The sequence below is a fragment of the Schistocerca serialis genome, chromosome 2 (genome assembly GCF_023864345.2).
Source record: "Schistocerca serialis cubense isolate TAMUIC-IGC-003099 chromosome 2, iqSchSeri2.2, whole genome shotgun sequence".
Lineage (NCBI taxonomy): Eukaryota > Metazoa > Arthropoda > Insecta > Orthoptera > Acrididae > Schistocerca > Schistocerca serialis.
This window is the reverse complement of record NC_064639.1, coordinates 375,469,691-375,490,840: the sequence shown is the minus strand read 5'-3', so window position 1 is coordinate 375,490,840 and position 21,150 is coordinate 375,469,691. Positions and strand designations below refer to the sequence as shown.

Sequence of the window (21,150 nt, the reverse complement as noted above, 5' to 3'; positions counted from 1 at the left end):
ATCATAAATCAGTGACAGAATGTTTTAGTGAGAGAAAACTGCAGTGAATGAATTTTTTGTGAAGTGTTTTGTTGTTTTGCCAATACAGACTTATAAATTTAAAATGCCATCCTTGGAGATAGGCTTCTTTCAAATATTTCATGAATTTCTTCCTGTTTTTTAGTTGGTGACTTTGTGGTAATGTAAGACCTCTTCTTAAATGTAGTATAAAAATTACTCCAAAGAAGTTGCAATTTGAAAAATTATTGCACAGTAGCAGAGTGAAAAAATAGATGATTAAGTCTTCATACCAATTGTTCTTTTACCTGATATTTCCCTAAAACTGATGCATATCTGTCCTCAGTAACCATTCATGGCTTGATCTTCTTATATAAAAGTTATCTGCTTCCTTTCAAGGTTGTCTGCTGGTGATGTATTCCCATTGATGGCATGTAGTTTCTCGTATTCCCACACTCTCCTTTGCTATCGTATCTTTTTCATAGCCAACTAACGTTTTTGTACAGTCTGCATTTGTTTTAAATGAAGGATTTCTCTGTAAAATTGCCATCCTTGTGGTTTCTCATTTCCAAACAATTTCAGTAGTGTCCACAACCATACTTTTTATGCTTGCTTACTTTTTATCCATCAAATCTACTATTTTGTATATCTTACTCCTAATGATGTCAGAGGTATTAGCTGCTTAGACATTTCATGAACAGGAATTTCTGACAGATGGAAAAACCTCTAATGTATTGCAGTTATTCATGAAATGTCAGCTCAGTCTTAACTTCGTAGTAGCCATCAATTCTGTCAGCCTGTGGTAGTGATAGTACAGTACCATCCTATAGCTTAGGAAACAACAGAATGGGAGAATAAAACTAAAAAGGCTTCTTTTTAAGAAAATTAAATTTTTTTCCTAGGCAGGATCGACAAATCGATGTTAGATATTATTCTCATCAAAGCTGTTGAGTGATACCTCTCAGTACTCACATATTTATGAGACTGGAAATTCCTGGATAAATACTAATGCAAAAAAAGGCAGGCGGTCACTCACCAACTGGTGAATGATGGATTGCACAATCTTGAAGCTTAGAAAGTCACGCTAGATCTTGAACTTTCACTTTTTGTGTAAGACCGAGCAAGGTGGTGTAGTGATTAAGACAATGGATTTATATTCTGGATGAGTGATGTTCAGATCCCCACACGTATATCCAGATATAAAATTTCTGAGCTTTCCCTAAATCACTATGGCACATGCCAGGTTGGTTCCCTTGGAAATAGTTGTGGCTGATGTCTATCTCCAGCCTTGTGAACATTGAGAGGATGTTATCTGCTAATCATCCTTCCTCCTCGTAGGTGTTGTTTTAATTTTCTTTGTTATTCTTTGCCAGTACCTACATATCTCATTGCTATTTCACTGTTGGCCTTAATCACACGGCCGCCTGTATTAGAGGCCGGAGTCGTCAAGCTGACAACGTCGTAGCCTGTGACATCAGTAGGCCGGCTAGCGTGACCAACTAGTCCGAGACTGAAGTTTAGATTTCGTCGAATGCAGGCGACGTGTCAGATATAAATATGCAATCACGTATTACGCCGACTTCATGTCGGAATTACGCATTTTATTCTCGTTTCCTTGTAACGATGAACTTTTCAATAACTCACATGTGCTTCATAGCAGTATATTATGACATTTCTTACCCGAGATTTGGAGATACAAGTTCAAGAAACAATTTTGTGAGGTGCCTTCTAACATTATTTGCAGACTTGCAATTATTTCAGTCTGTTATTTGAAATGTATTATCATGTACCTTCCTATATAAATGACAAACTAATATAAAAGTTTCTGACAGCTGCAACATATCTTTCACACCTTTGTATATGACGGTGGCATAATAATAATAATTTTTAACGAACGTTTTTTTTTTTTTATTGTTCATTAGTATGTTAGATTTTTTTTTAATCACAGGTCATACACAATATATTTAAATACTTTCACACATCTTTCTGAGTTAGAATGAACTGGTGACCTTGCTGTAGGATTTGCATAAGAAGCATGACTGAAATTTATCAGTGCATAAAAGTTTATTTCGTAGTGGCCACCTCCTCCTTGCCAGTACTAATCAGAGCATTTAAGGACTGAGGTTGTGGGTAAGAAAGAAGTTTCATAATTTTGTGTCAAAAGTTATGTAATGTTTTTAATTTTCTATTAACTCCCTCCTTCTTGGAACATATTAAATGATCATTTTGGAGTTTGGTATAATTATTTAACAAAATGTTACACATAATGGAAACCGGCTTTTTGTAGATATCAGTAAGTGGCCTGCCACAGAGACATGAATCTGTTACAAATATTTGCAGATAAACATGTGATTCAACTCCTTGGCCAACCAGATTGAGTAGTAACTGCTTTAAATTTTGACAAGTGAAGAATTTTGTTTCATACTCTTCAGATATTAAAAGCTGCATAACTGTATATACAAAAGTGCCAATTTCCACAACAATATCTGATGGTACAGTCAATCCACTTCGGATATTTTTCTGTGGTGTGTGTGCCTAAAACAAAATCAGTGCATGTTGTACAACTGAGCAATTGTGTTGTTTTGTGTGCTGCATAACGACAAACATACAGAAGCACAGATTGGTATACATCAACATTTTCATTGCCTACGTTGTTCAAAACACTTACAAACGGATTCACGTCAACATCCGTTCAAATACCTGGGTTACAGAAACATTGTAGTTTCCACCCGATAATTGACAATACCTACTAAACCGTGAATCCAAATTATCAATTTGTAGTTTTCCCGTCAGAAGATACTGCACCCCTACACCACTGAAAGAATATTCAACAACTTCTGAAATAACAGAAGTCCAGTATAGCATAATTACACTGAAATGTCAGATAAAACAGACACCGCGAAAGAACGTAAACAACTGCTTCTGTTCGCTACCTTATAGGCACAGCATGCGGTAGGCCTTAACGTAACGTTGCCACATTTCAGTCCTCCGGCCTCTAATACAGGCGGCCGTGCCTTAATCCTTTCATGTAGCGTACCTTTCCTGTATCAGTCTATTGTTTTGAACTGTCCAGTGACATTTCTGTGTGGTAACAACATAAATAATACTGGTATTGCTTTAGTCAACAGAGTCCTGCTGTGGAACACAATCTGTGTTTGTTTGCATATAGCTTCCAAAAATACTGTTCTACAAGATGTAAACATCCCCCCCCCCCCTTCTACAAGATGTAAACATCCCCCCCCCCCCCACTCACTTCCAATTACTACTCCTAAATAAATGGTAGAGTGGGGTAGAAAAGCTTTACACAGTAACGAACCACATAAGCGAGAGTTTATAAGTCGTGGTTGTTGACTGTGAATATTAGTTCCGTTATGTTCACTGTTGCAAATAGTCCGCACCTTGTACCCCATAATGCCAAGAATGATTCACGTGTTATGTATTTTAAATAATGGTCTTGACTAGATCGTTGAGCCAATGTTATCGACATAAGAATGTACGACAGATAACATTTAAAATTGAAATTAAAATGAGTGGCGGGTTTTTATTCTCGTGTTACGTAAATGAAATGTGTAACATTTGTGGGGTGTCAAAAGTGTATGTTACAGTATCATAGAATCTCATTGGAAGTTGAAGTAAGGGTGTAATTGTGGTTTCGGAAAGGTCTACAGACAATGTGCCTCCTAATAAATAATCACGTAGAGTTTTACCAGTTTAAAGACGAAAGGAAGTAAAATGCTTGCAAACATATTTCGTAACGGCGAAACGGAGTTGTTGAAACTTGGATGGGTATTTTTGTGTTTATAAATGGGCCTCGCAGACCATGGACCCTTTCGTTACAAAGTCCGACTGTCACTCAGGAACGGACATGCACATAAATGTGACAATTCCCATTAAGTTCAATGAAAATAATTTTATGTTTTGAAAACGGTAATGGCTATTTTATTTCAAAGAATGTAATTAGGAAGCAATGGTTACCATAGATAAAAAGCCAGTGTTAGGCATCTTTGATGCGACTGTAACGTGGTATCTGTGGAGTTTTAGAATGTCGTCCAGAGAGATGTTATTTCGTATTTCTGTAGGTTGTAGTGCACTTTAGGGTTATGGTTTTGTTTTGTTTTCAAATGTTCAGTTGTACGATAAGAAGATACATGAAACTCGCCATCAGGAGATAAGGTGTGTACGAATGTCTGATTTTTGCGCAGTTACGGTGTCCGTGTGTATTCTGGTTGCTGTGCTATCATACAAGATGGCCGATTATTTGGGCGCGTTTATTTTGGACCGTGCTGGGCCCCGTAAACTGAGATGATTTCCTAGGCTTGTCATGTTAGTGAAGTAACTGTTAAAGTTTTTATGGTTGATGGCTGTGCGCGCGATGTGTGTGTTATTTCCGGCAGAGTGTATCATCTGATCATGGCATGTATTACGGAGCATATAAACAAAACAATGTCAGGTGTATGCACGTGATGTTATACTGCAAACTTTACCATAACCTTTTGATATGGTTTGCAGGTAACGTGCAATGTCGAGCACCTTTGTTGCTGACACAGCTGATGATCGTAAATCGGACAACACCCTTATCATCATCGTTAATAATGACGGGACAATTTCAGTAGATCCTGATACACTACAGAATATAATCGGTAAGTCAATAATATTGACGTGGTGCGAACGTAAATAGTTACAGTAACGGAAATATGGCTTATTGCTGTTGTTGTTTATGTGTATTTATAACGATATAATAGTCAGAGGTTTGGAACGAAAGGGTTGATATAACAAAAATATTTTCTTAGTTCTGTCGTAAACATACACTGCTACATATCGAAATGACACGAAACAGTTTATGAAGTTTTTGTTTTGGTGACTGTCAGTGGTGCCGGTTATTTAATTGTTTTAAGTTTGTATTTCCTGTTGGAACATTTCCATCATCACGTCTGTGGATATGAATGCAAGACCTTCTTATGTGAATTGTGATTTTGTGTACACACACACACACACACACACACTTTGTTGTCACTGTTTACATTTTCAGTTTATCACTTTGTATTGGGCTATGAAAGAAGTTTTTACCTTATAAAAAAGGATTAAAAATTTTGATTGAATTGCTAATAAATGGTGAACTAGAATGAAATTTTCACTCCACAGCGGAACGTGCACCAGGAAGTTTCGAATGATGATCTGTTTATTTTATCCATCAGACATGGCGAAAATCTTTCACTGTTCAAACAGTGGCTTTGTTTTTGAAATAACTTTCTATGACCAGTCAAGGGTTTCATTGTGGCTGATAGCAAAAAGTGTAATAAAACAATTCCACCTGTCACTTTGAAAAATATGAAATGTTGCCGCATTTGTTCAGTTTTACTAGGTCTTTGTGTTTTATACATTTCTCCCTCTCTTTTTCTGTGTTTTGTGACATAATCGATTCATGGTTCTTTCATCTGGTCATTTTTGTTTGAATATTCATCTTGTATTTTTAACATGTTACACCCATCAGTGCTTGTAATATTTGCTTGTCAACTTTTATTTAGAATTTTTGTGGCTAGCACAAAATACTGTGTGGAAGTGTAAAGCTGACAGAGTAAATGTGCTCCATATATGTCTCATTTCTGATTCTGCAGTATCAAGTTCTTTCCATGTTTGGTGTAGCATGCCCCCTATCATTAAGTGCTGTTGATGCAAGCTTGCTGTTCTGGTAGGTTTATTGCAACAGGAGACTTAAGCACTGAATCTTTCGCCATATTATGAATTTCTGATCAACAGCTCCACAAGATCAGTCCATTGCTTAATTTCTTGTGAAGAATTCATGAACATCATGATGGAAGTGGGGTGGAACACCATTCTGTTGGTAGATGAAATTCACACTGTCAGTCTCCAGTTGTGACGTGAGGCAGTTTTCCAGCATGTCCAAAGACGTGTACTGTAATTGCCTTTTGGCAGAAGGATAAAGGTATTGTAAACTTTAAATCATGAGACTCCACAGAACACATTAACTCTTGGTGAATCTCGATTGTGTTTCCAGAACTTGGAAGGTGGGAGGCGAGGTACTGGTGGAAGTAAAGCTGTGAGGACAGGGCATGAGTCGTGCTTGGGTAGCTCCGTTGGTAGAGCACTCGCCCCCAAAAGGCAAAGGTCCCGAGTTCGAGTCTCGGTCCGGCACACAGTTTTAATCTGCCAGGAAGTTTCTCGATTGTGTTTTACAATAGTGTTGGGATTCTCTGTCCCGGATCATTCCATGCTAACTCATGTTACAAAGTGATGTTTGTATTATAAGTTTCGGACAATTAACAGAAGGAAACGTTTCTATTAAATATTTTTTATACCTCAAAACATACTTTATACAGAATGCTCTATAAACCTATATCACAATAATTGTTACATTACTATAATTAGAAAACCAAATCTTATGATTATTCTTGCTAATTTGCGATACATTTCCAAGAAATGGCTTTTGCATATACAAAAGTCTGCTCTGTTTTATGTGAACATTTCTTGTAAGTTTTACACACAATACCAGATCTTAAAAGTATTTTAACAAAGTTGCAAACATTTAATCTGCAATAAAATAAATATTAAAACATAATGAACAGTTAACTCGTGTTACAACATATGGTAACTCATGTTACATTGTCACAGATCACAGTCAAACGTGAAATAACCACGGGAATTTAGAACACTTGGAGGGTTCACTTTTCTGACACGCTTGTCCTAAGTGTAGTATATCTCGTATCTCATTTCAGGCCACTTCCCATCTTTCATCATAGCATCGACTTCAAACTCACCATTTTTAATTTTAGTAACATTACCAGAAAAATATGAATTGTCATATTTTACCACCACCCAGTCATCTGCTTGTATATCCAGTGATTTTTCTGTTCTGTTAGCATTTTCCTCTGCAGCTGATGGAGTGGTGTGTCCCTACAACTTTATTATTATAGAGTGATGAACTTTAGAAATGTTCAAGAAAGGCTTGCAGTTCTTGATTAATGCTGAGAGATGTAGTTTTTTTGCTTCTTTGGCTAAAGCCTTTTTCACCCATAAGAACTGCTGTCACATTAGAAGAAGAATTCAACAATGCTTTTACAAAATCTGTTGCGTTGTTTACAACACGTTTCCTGCTTTTCACAGGAGTCCAAAATTTGCATTTTACAGCCCCACCAATTCAATCCACTGGCCCCTTTCAATGAGGAGTTGCAAAGTACTTCCATGTAATTCTTTGGCACGACTCTTACTTACAACTTTTATAGACTCTGCAATACATATGCTTTTAAACTGGGAAGCAGGACCATTTGACCAGATTGTAACTTCTCTAATATTTTTGGTAGTTCTTAAAAAAGTGTAGCAACACAGGGAATGACAGTGTTTTTTGTGTGATCCAGATTATCAGATACCAACACATAGGTGAGAAGTACCTGATTGCCGGGGTGAGAAGTACCTAAATGCCAAATCATAGCAATATAAATACTAATTTGATTTGGCTGCCAAAGTGCACTTTGAATTTAATCTTGACTTACACATGTAAAATTTTTAGAAAAATCAATTTGCATCATTGCAGTTAGCATTGCAGAAGGCAGTGATTCCTTATCACTCTGATAGTTCTTTGATTGTTCTCTCTTAAAGTAGCAGTGCTCTAAAACTTTAGGTACCATGGTAAGAATATGGTCAATAACATTCTGTAACGTACCTTCTTCCTCTACTTTCAAAATCCTGTCGCCACTCTCCTGCCACACATACCATTTCACGCCGTACTCTTGTACACTAATACATAAACCAAGAAGTTTAACTGCCAATAAATCTTTACATTTCATGCACTTTCCCAACCAACAATGGGCTGTAGGCTCTGTACACAGAAAAAATTCTGGTTAGTTACTGGTGTACTTAAGTATTTGAGGTACTATGCTATGCAGAGAGATAATAGCACAGATGAAATTCTTGTGATATCTGCAGAGACAAACATTGTGTGGAAGTTTATTGGCAAGCATGACATATTTGGGTCTTAATTCTGTGAATTTACTTTTACCAATCACTTTGCCATTTTCTTCACAAAACATTGCATGGGCTTCTTTCAAAGATGATGTCGAGTGTCGTACTTGCAATTTACTCTTACGTTTCTCATCTTGTACAGCCATATCGTCTTTGTGTCCAAGGGCCTGTCTGCTAATGTCATCCCTTTCATAGAATTTGCTCACTGCACTTATTATTTGTTTACAGATTCTTTCTACTTCTAAAGGTTCAACGAATGTGTGATACAACCTTCTAATAACACATTTTTGGTTTCTGGATGATGCTGGAAGTACACGTTTCAATTTTGATATGGCTTTTCTCAGTGAAGACCTATTTTTATATGGTGTAGAGGCAGAACTACTTGGTGTAACTGAAGATGCTTCCTTCAGCCGCTTCCTGTGCTTGGCAACTCTTTCTCTAACATTACGTTTCTTGTCTGCAGCAATACTTTCTTCTTCTCTTTTACCCAAACATTTTTCCTGTTGCTGCTTCTTTTTCCTGAATTTTTTCATAGTTTTCTTGTGTTTGATTTTATACTCTTCATATCTGCTTTCATCTTTCAATTTCTGCCTTTTTCTTCTCAACTTTTCAGCTGCACTTAAAGGCATTCTGAAAAAATTGCAAATTGTTGTAAAGTAGAAATAGCTATTCCCTATGGGATTTTATGTGGCATATGGAGGTAAATACGCATTAAATACATTGAAATATATTGTTAGTTGTGTTATTGTAATTCAGAACCAAACTGAATGGTCAAAATTATAGCTAATACTACAAAAATTATGGTAACTCACATTGCATAAATAAAGGTAACTCAAATTATTTGAATTAAATATCCTATACCAGGAGAAGGCTTCCAGGAGGAAATTTATTTGAGACACCAATTTATCATGTACACTTATGTGAAGGACAGCATGGCATATAAGTTTCTATACTTAAATGTATTTTGTGAAAATCTGTAAAAAATGGCATTTGATAACTCATGTTACACATTTTGGGTTAGGTTATATAAATGTTTTTGTATTTATCATGCTTAAAGGGTTTGCTTCTAAAAACTATACTAAATAGAAAGAGAAGAAGTTATGCTCTTTAAAGTTGTATATGAACCATAAAGAATTATTATAAATTTCATGATTTTTTTTTTCCTTGCCTTGAAATTGATCAAATCTTCTGCATGAACAAACTCAACAATATTGTCTTCAAAACAGTGGCTCCCACAAGTAAACAATAGGTTTTGGAGGGAAAAATCAATCTTGTCAACAAAATTCAATGCCCAACCTACATATGTAACAGGGGAAAATATTCCCACAGAAAAATTAATTTTTTGATGATTCCTCTTTTACATGGAACGACCCTCGCCCAGATATGCAAATTGTGTTGTTCACAAAAATGTTTCTTCATCCCTGAAGATGAGTTTTTAAGAAAACCCATCCTCTTCCATAAGCTGTTGCAACTGTACTGAAACTTTAAACTGTTTTTGTCGTAAAGAGTCAGGGCTTGTAGCAGTTACGAGCAGTAAGGCTTTAGTTTCAGATTGTCCCTTAGGATTGTCCAAATAGTTGGTTGTGGTATGTTCAGCCCTCTGCTTGCTCTGTGGGCCAAGTGCAAAACACACCTGCATGTGGTCAGCCATTTCCTTCGCTCACATCAGTCCAGCATGTTGATTCCCAGCACAAAGCCATTCTGAAGATTTGAAATGTGCACACCACTGGTGAATCATGTTTGAAGTTGGTGAATCTTTGTTGAACTTCTGTCTGAAGTGTCGTTGCACTGTTAAAACAGACTGATGTTACTGCATTTGAAGCACAACATATGCTTTCTCGGCCCCAGCGTCCATCTTGTTTAATTACTCATTGCTGCACTCGTGTGGCAGAAATCTGAAGTACAGCAGCAACAATACAAAACTTTTCGAGTTTTATGAGTGTTCAGTTTTTTGACAATATGTCAATTAATGTAGCTACATTGGTTTTATGAAATAACTTCAGTTATTTGTAATAACCTTGTACATGGTTTTGTAGGTTGTCCGCTAAGTTTTTCCCACCAAATCAGTGTCCAAGACATATTAATTTTATCTGTGCCCATTCAGTGATATACATCTATAAAAAATAAGATTTCAATTCTTTTGCAGTTTGATTCCTTTTCTGTGTGGTAGTACATTCTACATGTAGAAATACTAGGACTTTAATTTCCATTATTTTCCATTTGCTTGCATCCAGGGGTTTGCAGCAGGCTGCATATATCAGTAACAGAAGAACAGATTGCTGCAGAAAATGTAAATTTAGCTTTTAGTTATTTGTGTGTATTTTCCCATGCAAATGAAGTGTTCACCATTAAAAAAAAATTGATCTCACATGCGTAACACAGAGTACGTTACTTCTTCTGCAATTGAACTGAAAACCTGATAACATCATTGACTGTGCATACCAGTTGTTCCGCCATCGTAACTTCCCATGTCCACTTTAGACACACGTCCCCAACACACATACACACACGGAGATTAGACTGTGGATGGTCCCTTGTTGTGTTGTACTGTTGTGCTCTACAGAATTGCTTTTTGAATTCCATGTTCTGAGATCTGTCCTCGTACTGGTTTGGTGATATATGAGCTAGGCTTAGGCTTGTAGCAGAGAATTTTGGTGAGAGCGGATTGGGTTGAACCTATTTATACAGGATTTGGGTTTGATACATGAACATGTGCTAATGGAGCTTGAACACTGATAATATATGTAATTGCTTCCATTTTAATTTTTTTTTTATTACAATAATGTAAAGAGTAAAAGCAACCACTCTGCTTATGGTTAAGTGGTTGAAAAGCATACAAACATGACTGAAAACTTAGGACTGTGTCCTTTGGAGCTAACAAATGAATAACAACTGAACTTGAGACATATATATTCACACTCACAGGGTCACATTTTGAGGAATATAGGTTGTGGTGAGAAACTCTGGAATAGCTTGAATTCTAGACCTGATTAAAGGACAGCAATTTAGTTCTCAGGCAATGACTTTGATGAGAATAACTAATAACTTTTATGGCACATGTTTCGTATATAGCATTTCAACAAGTGAGTAATGTCATCATTTTGATGGTGTCATTAGTCAGCGGATAAGGAGTATTAGTAGATTCAGTATTTTCGTGTTCGGGCTGATGTTTGGGTAGTGATAACTTCTTGAGAACAAAGAAATGAAGGTAACAGAAGACGTATGGAACAGCTTTGATTGTATTATTATATTAAACAGAAATTTAGTGATGATAGAATATGTACTTTCACGCATTTCAGTATTTGATTAAGGAAATCCATATACAAATATTATTCTCTGTAGAAATTCATTACTGCAGTACCACGTATTTAAAACAAACATTCATAATGCTAAGTTTGCATCATTATTGGTTGCAACACTTGTGATGTACGTGTGTGGCTGGTAGTGATAAGCTCATAGCAATAACTGCATTCATTTTTTGGGTGTCATTATGGACTTGAGTGTACTGTGTTGTTACTTTTCTGTTTTTTATTGTTGGTCATCCTTTAGTAATTTTTTGTGTTGGTGTTTCAAGCTCTATTGTAAGCTCAACTCCTTGTTCTGAAAAAGCCTACCTTTGCTAGTAATATATGTTAGGAAGAACATCATAAATTTGGGATTTGAACTAGTTGCTTTCACCGTTGCCTTCTCATTGATAATGGTACTTACTTGTTTGATAGTGGTATTACTTGTTGATGATGTGGGAATACCTAATATTTTTATGTGGTGTCACATCACTTCTCAGAGGTTTTGGTATTGAAACACCATTGCAGATTATAACAACAAGGTATCCAAACATGCCTCAAGCTCTAACTTCATTCTCTGCCGCTATCCTGCATGCCATGCTTTCAGAAAAAGTGTGGTGAATAATGAGACACCCCAAAGCATTGACCATAAAGGCACTGTCCTTCATGATAGTTCTGTATGTGTGTACCAAGGTGTAACAAAATTATTTTTATGCAGATCATTGAGCTACATGAATGTCACTGTTTCAGAACAGTCTGGTAAGCAATGCAGTTTATTGTAGCAAAATTCTTCCTCCCTCCCCCTTTCCCGCCCTCCCTCTTTCGCTCCCGCCCTCCCTCTTTCGCTCCCGCCCTCCCTCTTTCGCTCCCGCCCTCCCTCTTTCGCTCCCGCCCTCCCTCTTTCGCTCCCGCCCTCCCTCTTTCGCTCCCGCCCTCCCTCCCTCTTTCGCTCCCGCCCTCCCTCCCTCTTTCGCTCCCGCCCTCCCTCCCTCTTTCGCTCCCGCCCTCCCTCCCTCTTTCGCTCCCGCCCTCCCTCCCTCTTTCGCTCCCGCCCTCCCTCCCTCTTTCGCTCCCGCCCTCCCTCCCTCTTTCGCTCCCGCCCTCCCTCCCTCTTTCGCTCCCGCCCTCCCTCCCTCTTTCGCTCCCGCCCTCCCTCCCTCTTTCGCTCCCGCCCTCCCTCCCTCTTTCGCTCCCGCCCTCCCTCCCTCCCTCCCTCTTTCGCTCCCGCCCTCCCTCCCTCCCTCTTTCGCTCCCGCCCTCCCTCCCTCCCTCTTTCGCTCCCGCCCTCCCTCCCTCCCTCTTTCGCTCCCGCCCTCCCTCCCTCCCTCTTTCGCTCCCGCCCTCCCTCCCTCCCTCTTTCGCTCGCTCCCTCCCTCCCTCCCTCCCTCTTTCGCTCGCTCCCTCCCTCCCTCCCTCCCTCCCTCTTTCGCTCGCTCCCTCCCTCCCTCCCTCCCTCCCTCTTTCGCTCGCTCCCTCCCTCCCTCCCTCCCTCTTTCGCTCGCTCCCTCCCTCCCTCCCTCTTTCGCTCGCTCCCTCCCTCCCTCCCTCTTTCGCTCGCTCCCTCCCTCCCTCCCTCTTTCGCTCGCTCCCTCCCTCCCTCCCTCTTTCGCTCGCTCCCTCCCTCCCTCCCTCTTTCGCTCGCTCCCTCCCTCCCTCCCTCTTTCGCTCGCTCCCTCCCTCCCTCCCTCTTTCGCTCGCTCCCTCCCTCCCTCTTTCGCTCGCTCCCTCCCTCCCTCTTTCGCTCGCTCCCTCCCTCCCTCTTTCGCTCGCTCGCTCCCTCCCTCTTTCGCTCGCTCGCTCCCTCCCTCTTTCGCTCGCTCGCTCCCTCCCTCCCTCTCTCCCTCCCTCTCTCTTTTGCTCGCTCCCTCCCTCCCTCCCTCCCTCCCTCCCTCCCTCTCTCCCTCCCTCTCTCTTTTGCTCGCTCCCTCCCTCCCTCCCTCCCTCCCTCCCTCCCTCCCTCCCTCCCTCCCTCCCTCTCTCTTTCGCTCGCTCCCTCCCTCTCTCTTTCGCTCGCTCCCTCCCTCCCTCCCTCTTTCGCTCGCTCGCTCCCTCCCTCCCTCCCTCTTTCGCTCGCTCGCTCCCTCCCTCCCTCCCTCTTTCGCTCGCTCCCTCCCTCCCTCCCTCCCTCTTTTGCTCGCTCGCTCCCTCCCTCCCTCCCTCTTTCGCTCGCTCCCTCCCTCCCTCCCTCCCTCCCTCTCTCTCCCTCCCTCCCTCTCTCTCCCTCCCGCTCGCTCGCTCCCTCTCTCTCTCTCTCTCTCTCTCTCTCTCTCTCTCTCTCTCTCTCTCTCTCTCTCTCTCTTTCTTTCGCTCGCTCGCTCCCTCCCTCCCTCTCTCGCTCTTTCGCTCACTCCCTCCCTCTCTCGCTCCCGCCCTTCCTCCCTCCCCCTTTTGTTCCCTCCCTCCCCCTTTCGCTCCCTCGATCTTTCGCTCGCTCCCTCCCTCGATCTTTCTTTGTTAATGTGCAAATTTTTTGCAACTTCCTTATTGCCAAAATTTTTCGCAGTTTATGGGTCTTGGCTCCTTGTGTGTTTATTGATGTGTCAACTCAGTAATGTTAGACATAAAATTCAAAATAGTGTGCAGTTATTGGTCATTTAGAAAGTACCTTATGGGCCCAGAAAGAAACAGTTACTGCATATGAACTGCATGCTTACATTTTGAAGACCAAAAAAACGTGAAAGAGTTCTTTCACAAAAATAAGTCCCACACTGAATTGAGAGGAGGAAAAAATTTCCAAAAACTTACTCGTACTTAACATTTAAGACAGAGATATGTACCGTAAACATTTATTTTAACATTTGACATAACACAATGGCAACAGATGTTGTCATATTTACTCTCATCACTATTAGTACCAATATTCACTTCATCACTCTCACTCCTATCATTTTCTTCATTCTCTTCCCACAGTACGTCAACCTCACTGCCATCCAACACATTCAATATGCAGCATTTCTTGAACACTTTGATGATGGACTTTGATGATATTGAGAACCATGAAGCAAGAATCCACTCACAAAAGGGTGACGTGGCTTCTTAATCTTACCAGACGGTGTAAGGACATGATCTTCTTCCAAGAGGCAATGTGAATACATTTATTGGTGATTGTCCTTGAACGGTTTGTTTATGGCCAAATCTAGTATCTGTAGCTTTGAAGTCATTTCTCCAGGCATTATGACAAGATCTGTATTTTGTGCAGCAAGTTTATATTTTACATCAGCAGTTTGATGTTCCCTAAAAGCATCGAAAACCATCATGACACTCTTAGCAAGCAGTAGCACAGATCTGTGATTCCAAAAAGTCAGCCCTTTTCTTGGCAGCGATTTGCTACACTTATAGAAAAATTTTTTTTGGGCATGTCTTTTTTTTCTTCAGAATGACGTAAGGGTAACTGTAACTTAGTCATTGGCTGTAGCAACTTACGCCACAGTTTCTTTTAATGAGATATTTTGTGCCCATTTCATGTCTTCTGCCGTATTGCTTGGCGTGTCAGAAAATAATAGTTTTCTGCTAGTATTGTCAATCTGATGGAAAGGGCATGAGTGTCACCTTTGAAACAGGACTATTAATTGCTGGAAGTTGACCAGCTTCTCCTCAAAGTCTGCTGGCGTTCTCTGGGCTTGTGTAGCACTTCCTCGTAGAATGGGGACTCTCCTGTGCTTAAACGACAATACCAACCATTACTCACAAGACTTTGCAATATTCAAGGGCTTCAGTTGGATAATTTCTCATGAGATAGGCATCCCATTGTTCCTCTTTCCCGCACATAGGAAAGAACCTTAGGTTCAAGTCCTCCCCTGAGCAGTTCTGATTGAAACTGCCCTCTTCCATTTTTCTTGTGAAGAACCAAAAGTCACACAATAGATGTTCACTGTGTACTTTCTTCCAACCTCTGTTTCTTGTGGTTTTGGCATCATAACTACACTGAATTCCTTACCTTGACGATGCTTTTTGCTCTAAGCGGTTGTTCATATTGTCGTAAATCAGGTTTTCGTACCAGTGTCTAACTGAAACTGAATTATAAGGTAACGGAACAATACTGGTGGATGTACACAATGTTAACGCCAATAAGACATCAGTAAAAGTTTGTTTGTTTGTTTCATAATACGAGGTGCATTCAAGTTCTAAGGCCTCCAGTTTTTTTCTAATTAACTACTCACACGAAATCGATGAAACTGGTGTTACTTCTCGACGTAATCGCCCTGCAGACGTACACATTTTTCACAACGATGACGCCATGATTCCATGGCAGCGGCGAAGGCTTCTTTAGGAGTCTGTTGTGACCACTGGAAAATCGCTGAGGCAATAGCAGCACGGCTGGTGAATGTGCGGCCACGGAGAGTGTCTTTCATTGTTGGAAAAAGCCAAAAGTCACTAGGAGCCAGGTCAGGTGAGTGGGGAGCATGAGGAATCACTTCAAAGTTGTTATCACGAAGAAACTGTTCCGTAACGTTACCTCGATGTGCGAGTGCATTGTCTTGGTGAAACAGCACATGCGCAGCCCTTCCCGGACGTTTTTGTTGCAGTGCAGGAAGGAATTTGTTCTTCAAAACATTTTTGTAGGATGCACCTGTTACCGTAGTGCCCTTTGGAACGCAATGGGTAAGGATTATGCCCTCGCTGTCCCAGAACATGGACACCATCATTTTTTCAGTACTGGTGGTTACCCGAAATTTTTTTGGTGGCGGTGAATCTGTGTGCTTCCATTGAGCTGACTGGCGCTTTGTTTCTGGATTGAAAAATGGCAGCCACGTCTCATCCATTGTCACAACCGACGAAAAGAAAGTCCCATTCATGCTGTCGTTGCGTGTCAACATTGCTTGGCAACATGCCACACGGGCAACCATGTGGTCGTCCGTCAGCATTCGTGGCACCCACCTGGATGACACTTTTCGCATTTTCAGGTCGTCATGCAGGATTGTGTGCACATAACCCACAGAAATGCCAACTCTGGAGACGATCTGTTCAACAGTCATTCGGCGATCCCCCAAAACAATTCTCTCCACTTTCTCGATCATGTCGTCAGACCGGCTTGTGCGAGCCCGAGGTTGTTTCGGTTTGTTGTCACACGATGTTCTGCCTTCATTAAACTGTCGCACCCACGAATGCACTTTCGACACATCCATAAGTCCATCACCACATGTCTCCTTCAGCTGTCGATGAATTTCAATTGGTTTCACACCACGCAAATTCAGAAAACGAATGATTGCACGCTGTTCAAGTAAGGAAAACGTCGCCATTTTAAGTATTTAAAACAGTTCTCATTCTCGCCGCTGGCGGTAAAATTCCATCTGCCGTACGGTGCTGCCATCTCTGGGACGTATTGACAATGAACGCGGCCTCATTTTAAAAGAATGCGCATGTTTCTATCTCTTTCCAGTCCGGAGAAAAAAAATCTGAGGCCTTAGAACTTGAATGCACCTCGTAGAATGCCTTGTCACCAGTTTTGGCTACATACACTAGTTGTGTTGTTGCAAGTGAGCTGAACTTTAGTACAGCAATTGTTTGTAAAAAGACAAGGAAGCAGATATAAGCTGCAAGCTAACTTTTCGGAGGTGGAATTTGGATAAAAAGTGCGACTTATTTTTGGGTCAATACAGTATTTAAATATATGTCAAAAGAGATAACATTTACATGAATGTTTGGCTTCAGTGCTGCTGGATGTTAAGTATGTATAATGCTGATTCATATAAAGCTTAATTTTTGTCCCAATGGGATGTTATTTCTGTGATCCTAGAACTTATTGATTGCAACACCTGAAGATCAGTAAATATGGTGAAAACCAGAAACTTTCTTATAAATGTTAGTGACCTTCACAGTGTTAGAATAGAAAGATATCCTGTTGCTTTCTTTCCCCCATCCTGTGTCTAGTTCATGATATAATCGTACAAACTGTTAACCAGATGTCCATACGATCGTGTTCTGCATGGAAAATGGCATTCTGGTCAACAGACAACCATGCCAACAATGACGTAAGGGCGATTATTAAACAAGGTAGTGTTTGCTGGGTAGCCCCACATCCACAATCGCTGTGTACACAGTCACAGACTGTGCAGTATGCACAGAGAAGATGCTTACCAGACACTCTGGGGTGGAGGGCCAGGGAAAGAAAGAAAACAGGACAGTCGCGAACTAATGTGGGCTGATGGCGTAGTTTTAATTGTTCTGTTGTTTCTCGGCCGTGGCGACAGTGTGTAAAGACTGAAACTGTGTCCAGAAGACCAGGGCAGGGGCGACCACGTGTGACTTCAGAAGAGATGACTGTAAGGACACGATAGTATCGCCTTAGTACTACACGGCAACTGGCACGTGAACTCGCAGCACCCATTGAACATGTTGTATTTAGGCAAACTGTGGGCAGAAGGCTTTGACAGAGTGGCTTTGTCAGAGACCTGCTGTGTGTCTACCTCCGACATGTCTTCACAGAAGAGAACATCTAGAGCAGGGCCGGCCAAACGCTGCACAGTGTGCAGACGTGCGGGAGTGCTGCACATGTGCGACAGCGACATCTGTTATTAGACAGGTGTCCTAAATGAACGGCGGCGGCTTCACTTCCCTGTTTATTTGGTACAAGCAAGAGCGCAACATACCCAGTCTCGTTTACCCCTGGTAACCGTAACCTTAACAGAGAAGTAATGAGAAATGACAGGTACTGTGAAGAAGCAAAGGACGGGAGATCTATGTTCTCAGTCGTTTAAAAATGACTGGCAACTGCAATTCCTTTTTTGTAGCCGTTGGCGAAAACTCACAGTGTTTGCTATGCCGCCGAATAATAGGCGGCCAGCGTAAGTTTTCAATTGAAAGACACTACAGTACATATCACAAAGACGAGTGTAGTGTACTCAAGAGTGAAGAACAGCAAGCAAAATTAAATGTCCTTAAGAAAATGGATGAGACACATCAACTCGATTATCATTTCTCATGACCAGTGGTAAACGTGTTTGGATTTATTCCTTTCATAATTAAAAATTATTGTTTACTAATTGTGCATTAGTGCCTCATTCTGCTCCATGTTACATTATTATCAGGAAAGTTAGTCATTAAACCGATTGTTCCACTGTATACTTACATTTACGGTTTTTTTTTTTTTTTTTTTTTTTTTTTTTTTTTTTTTTTTTTTTTTTTTTTTTTTAAAAGGGCTACGCTCAGCTGAAGTCGATAAAACGTAACATTCATCTAATTGTCGGTTATTATGCAGATTTCAGACGGAGTTGATGAAAGATGTAGCAATAATGGTATTGAAATAACAGGTGATCATCGAGAGGTCTGCGGTTATCATTCTGTTCAGAGGTCAGTGAGACAGAAATTATGTGGGTGTAACTGAGGGCACCGAGAGTTAGTTATAGGAAACCTTGCATTAGTTTAATGTTATTTGAAATCATGAATAAGGTTCGTTGGAAGTCGCTAAGTGCTCTCTTTCTTAAATACTAGATCAAAAACATTACTTGTATTTACGTGCCGTCAGTCAAGCTGCCTTAATAAAAACCCACGGTTGTTAGCTGTATTACTTGTCTCAATGGGTTAAACTGTTAACATAAAATTAGACGTCTCAATGAGTAGTCTGTGACAGTATTTTAAATGTTTAATACGCGAAATACCTTCCCATGGTTGGCTTGCAAGCTGTGGAAAGAGCACTAAAATGCCCCGGTACAGAGTATCCCAGCAAGTGGATAAAGCGACATCTGTGCGTAGAAACCTGCACTACATGAACGCTGACGGCTGCGGCGTGCACACTGTGACCCGGAAGTTGTACATGTGCAGGAGCACCGCACACGTGCAGAATTTCTGGCCGGCCCTGATCTAGAGGGAGGGTCACCTGGACAGTCGAACAGTGGGCCAATGTTTTTTTCACAGATGAATCCCGGTTTAGTCTGGAGAGTGATTCTCGATGGATTCACATCTATAGGGAATGTGGAACACGATTTCAGGACCCAAACATTATGGAAAGAGACCAATATCGAGGAAGATTCCCAATGGTGTGGGCAGGGATTATGTTTACCACTCGAACTTCTCTTCATGACATTGTGCGCTTGAATCGGCAAGGTTTAACTGCTCTCAGGTAGAGCACGTCTGGGATGCACCAGAGTGGCAGCTTGCATCACATCAGCGTCCACCAACTGCTCTCCAAGACTGCAAGCAGCTCTCCAGGAAGAAAAGACATTATTGCCTCAACAGGAGACTGTTGATACCATCCACAGCATAGCCCATCATTGTCAGGCCTCCATTGCTGCCAGAGGTGGTCACAGCTCATACTGAGCACATAACCGATTGTTAAAATGTGTGTGCAAACCCATTAAGTTGGAAAAAATGAAGAATAATTTTGTCTACCATTACGCATGTTGCAGTTGTTTACATTCTGTATTCGTTACATTGTTCCTATATTACCATCTCCTGTTTATACTGTTTTGTACCGAAATATAAACAACCTTTCAAAATTTCTGTTTGTTGCTTTAATTTTGGACACCAGTGTACATCAGAGAAGAAGCAGTCATTGACGTACAAGTTTGTTTGGATGCAACACATATTTAGTGTTCATCACTTCATTGGACATACTGTGGCACTTGTGCATGTCTTTGATTCATGAACTAGCTTCTCCTAGCATGTTACGAGGGACTACAGTTTGACATGGACCTTCATCTCAGAGTGTGTGTGTGACTATATATATATATATATATATATATATATATATAAAGAAAGATGATGAAACTTACCAAACAAAAGCGCTGGCAGGTCGATAGACACACAAACAAACACAAACATACACACAAAATTCTAGCTTTCGCAACCAATGGTTGCCTCGTCAGGAAAGAGGGAAGGAGAAGGAAAGACAAAAGGATATGGGTTTTAAGGGAGAGGGTAAGGAGTCATTCCAATCCCGGGAGCGGAAAGACTTACCTTAGGGGGAAAAAAGGACAGGTATACACTCGCACACACACACATATCCATCCACACATACACAGACACAAGCAGACAATTCACTGCTTGTGTCTGTGTATGTGTGGATGGATATGTGTGTGTGTGCGAGTGTATACCTGTCCTTTTTTCCCCCTAAGGTAAGTCTTTCCGCTCCCGGGATTGGAATGACTCCTTACCCTCTCCCTTAAAACCCATATCCTTTTGTCTTTCCTTCTCCTTCCCTCTTTCCTGACGAGGCAACCATTGGTTGCGAAAGCTAGAATTTTGTGTGTATGTTTGTGTTTGTTTGTGTGTCTATCGACCTGCCAGCGCTTTTGTTTGGTAAGTTTCATCATCTTTCTTTTTAGATATATTTTTCCCACGTGGAATGTTTCCCTCTATTATATATATATATATATATATATATATATATATATATATATATAGTTTTTTTTTTCATATGGTTAGCAGAGATTGAAATCAACAAGTGCCACTATGGCTGTGTAGCCCTCTGGACTGTCCATCACAAACACTGGACCATTAACCTCCTTGTTTAAATCAGTATGGTTACTAATTGAGTGTTAGTACTTTTGGACTTCTCTCTAAAATACAGAGTGAAATATTAGGCAATGGAATGTATAGGCAAGGGGAACTCTGCAGGTAAAACTTGTGATCTGAAATGAACTTACCTAAGGCCCCTAGTGAAATTCCACAAGATTGGTGAAGGTATTATCGTGGGTATGAGAAGTGTTTCAGAAGATAGCATGTGCAAACTGCCAAAGAAGTGGTGCAGTGTAATGATGGGGGGACAGATGTAGCAATTGCTGTAGATGGGACTTTGCATAAGAGTGGACATGAGTGGACATACTTCTCTTTATGGTGTTGTGGCAGCTACTTCTGTTGACACTGGAAAGGTGCTAGATGTAGAAATGATTAATAAATTCTGCTATGTTTGTGAGAACAAGAGTGAATAGATGCAAAAAAAAAAAAAAAACCT

General features: G+C 40.6%; 1 protein-coding gene across 1 annotated transcript in view; it reads left to right on the top strand.

The window, feature by feature from the left end:
* The first annotated feature begins 4,239 nt into the window (after window positions 1–4,239).
* The window catches only part of LOC126457191 (uncharacterized), a 237,090-nt gene continuing 220,179 nt past the window's right edge, over window positions 4,240–21,150 (top strand). Inside the window, exons 1-2 of the mRNA XM_050093282.1 lie at window positions 4,240–4,410; window positions 4,507–4,637. Of these exons, the coding sequence (XP_049949239.1) occupies window positions 4,517–4,637 (121 nt within the window). The 5' untranslated portion in view covers window positions 4,240–4,410; window positions 4,507–4,516. The remainder of the gene's footprint in view (window positions 4,411–4,506; window positions 4,638–21,150) is intronic.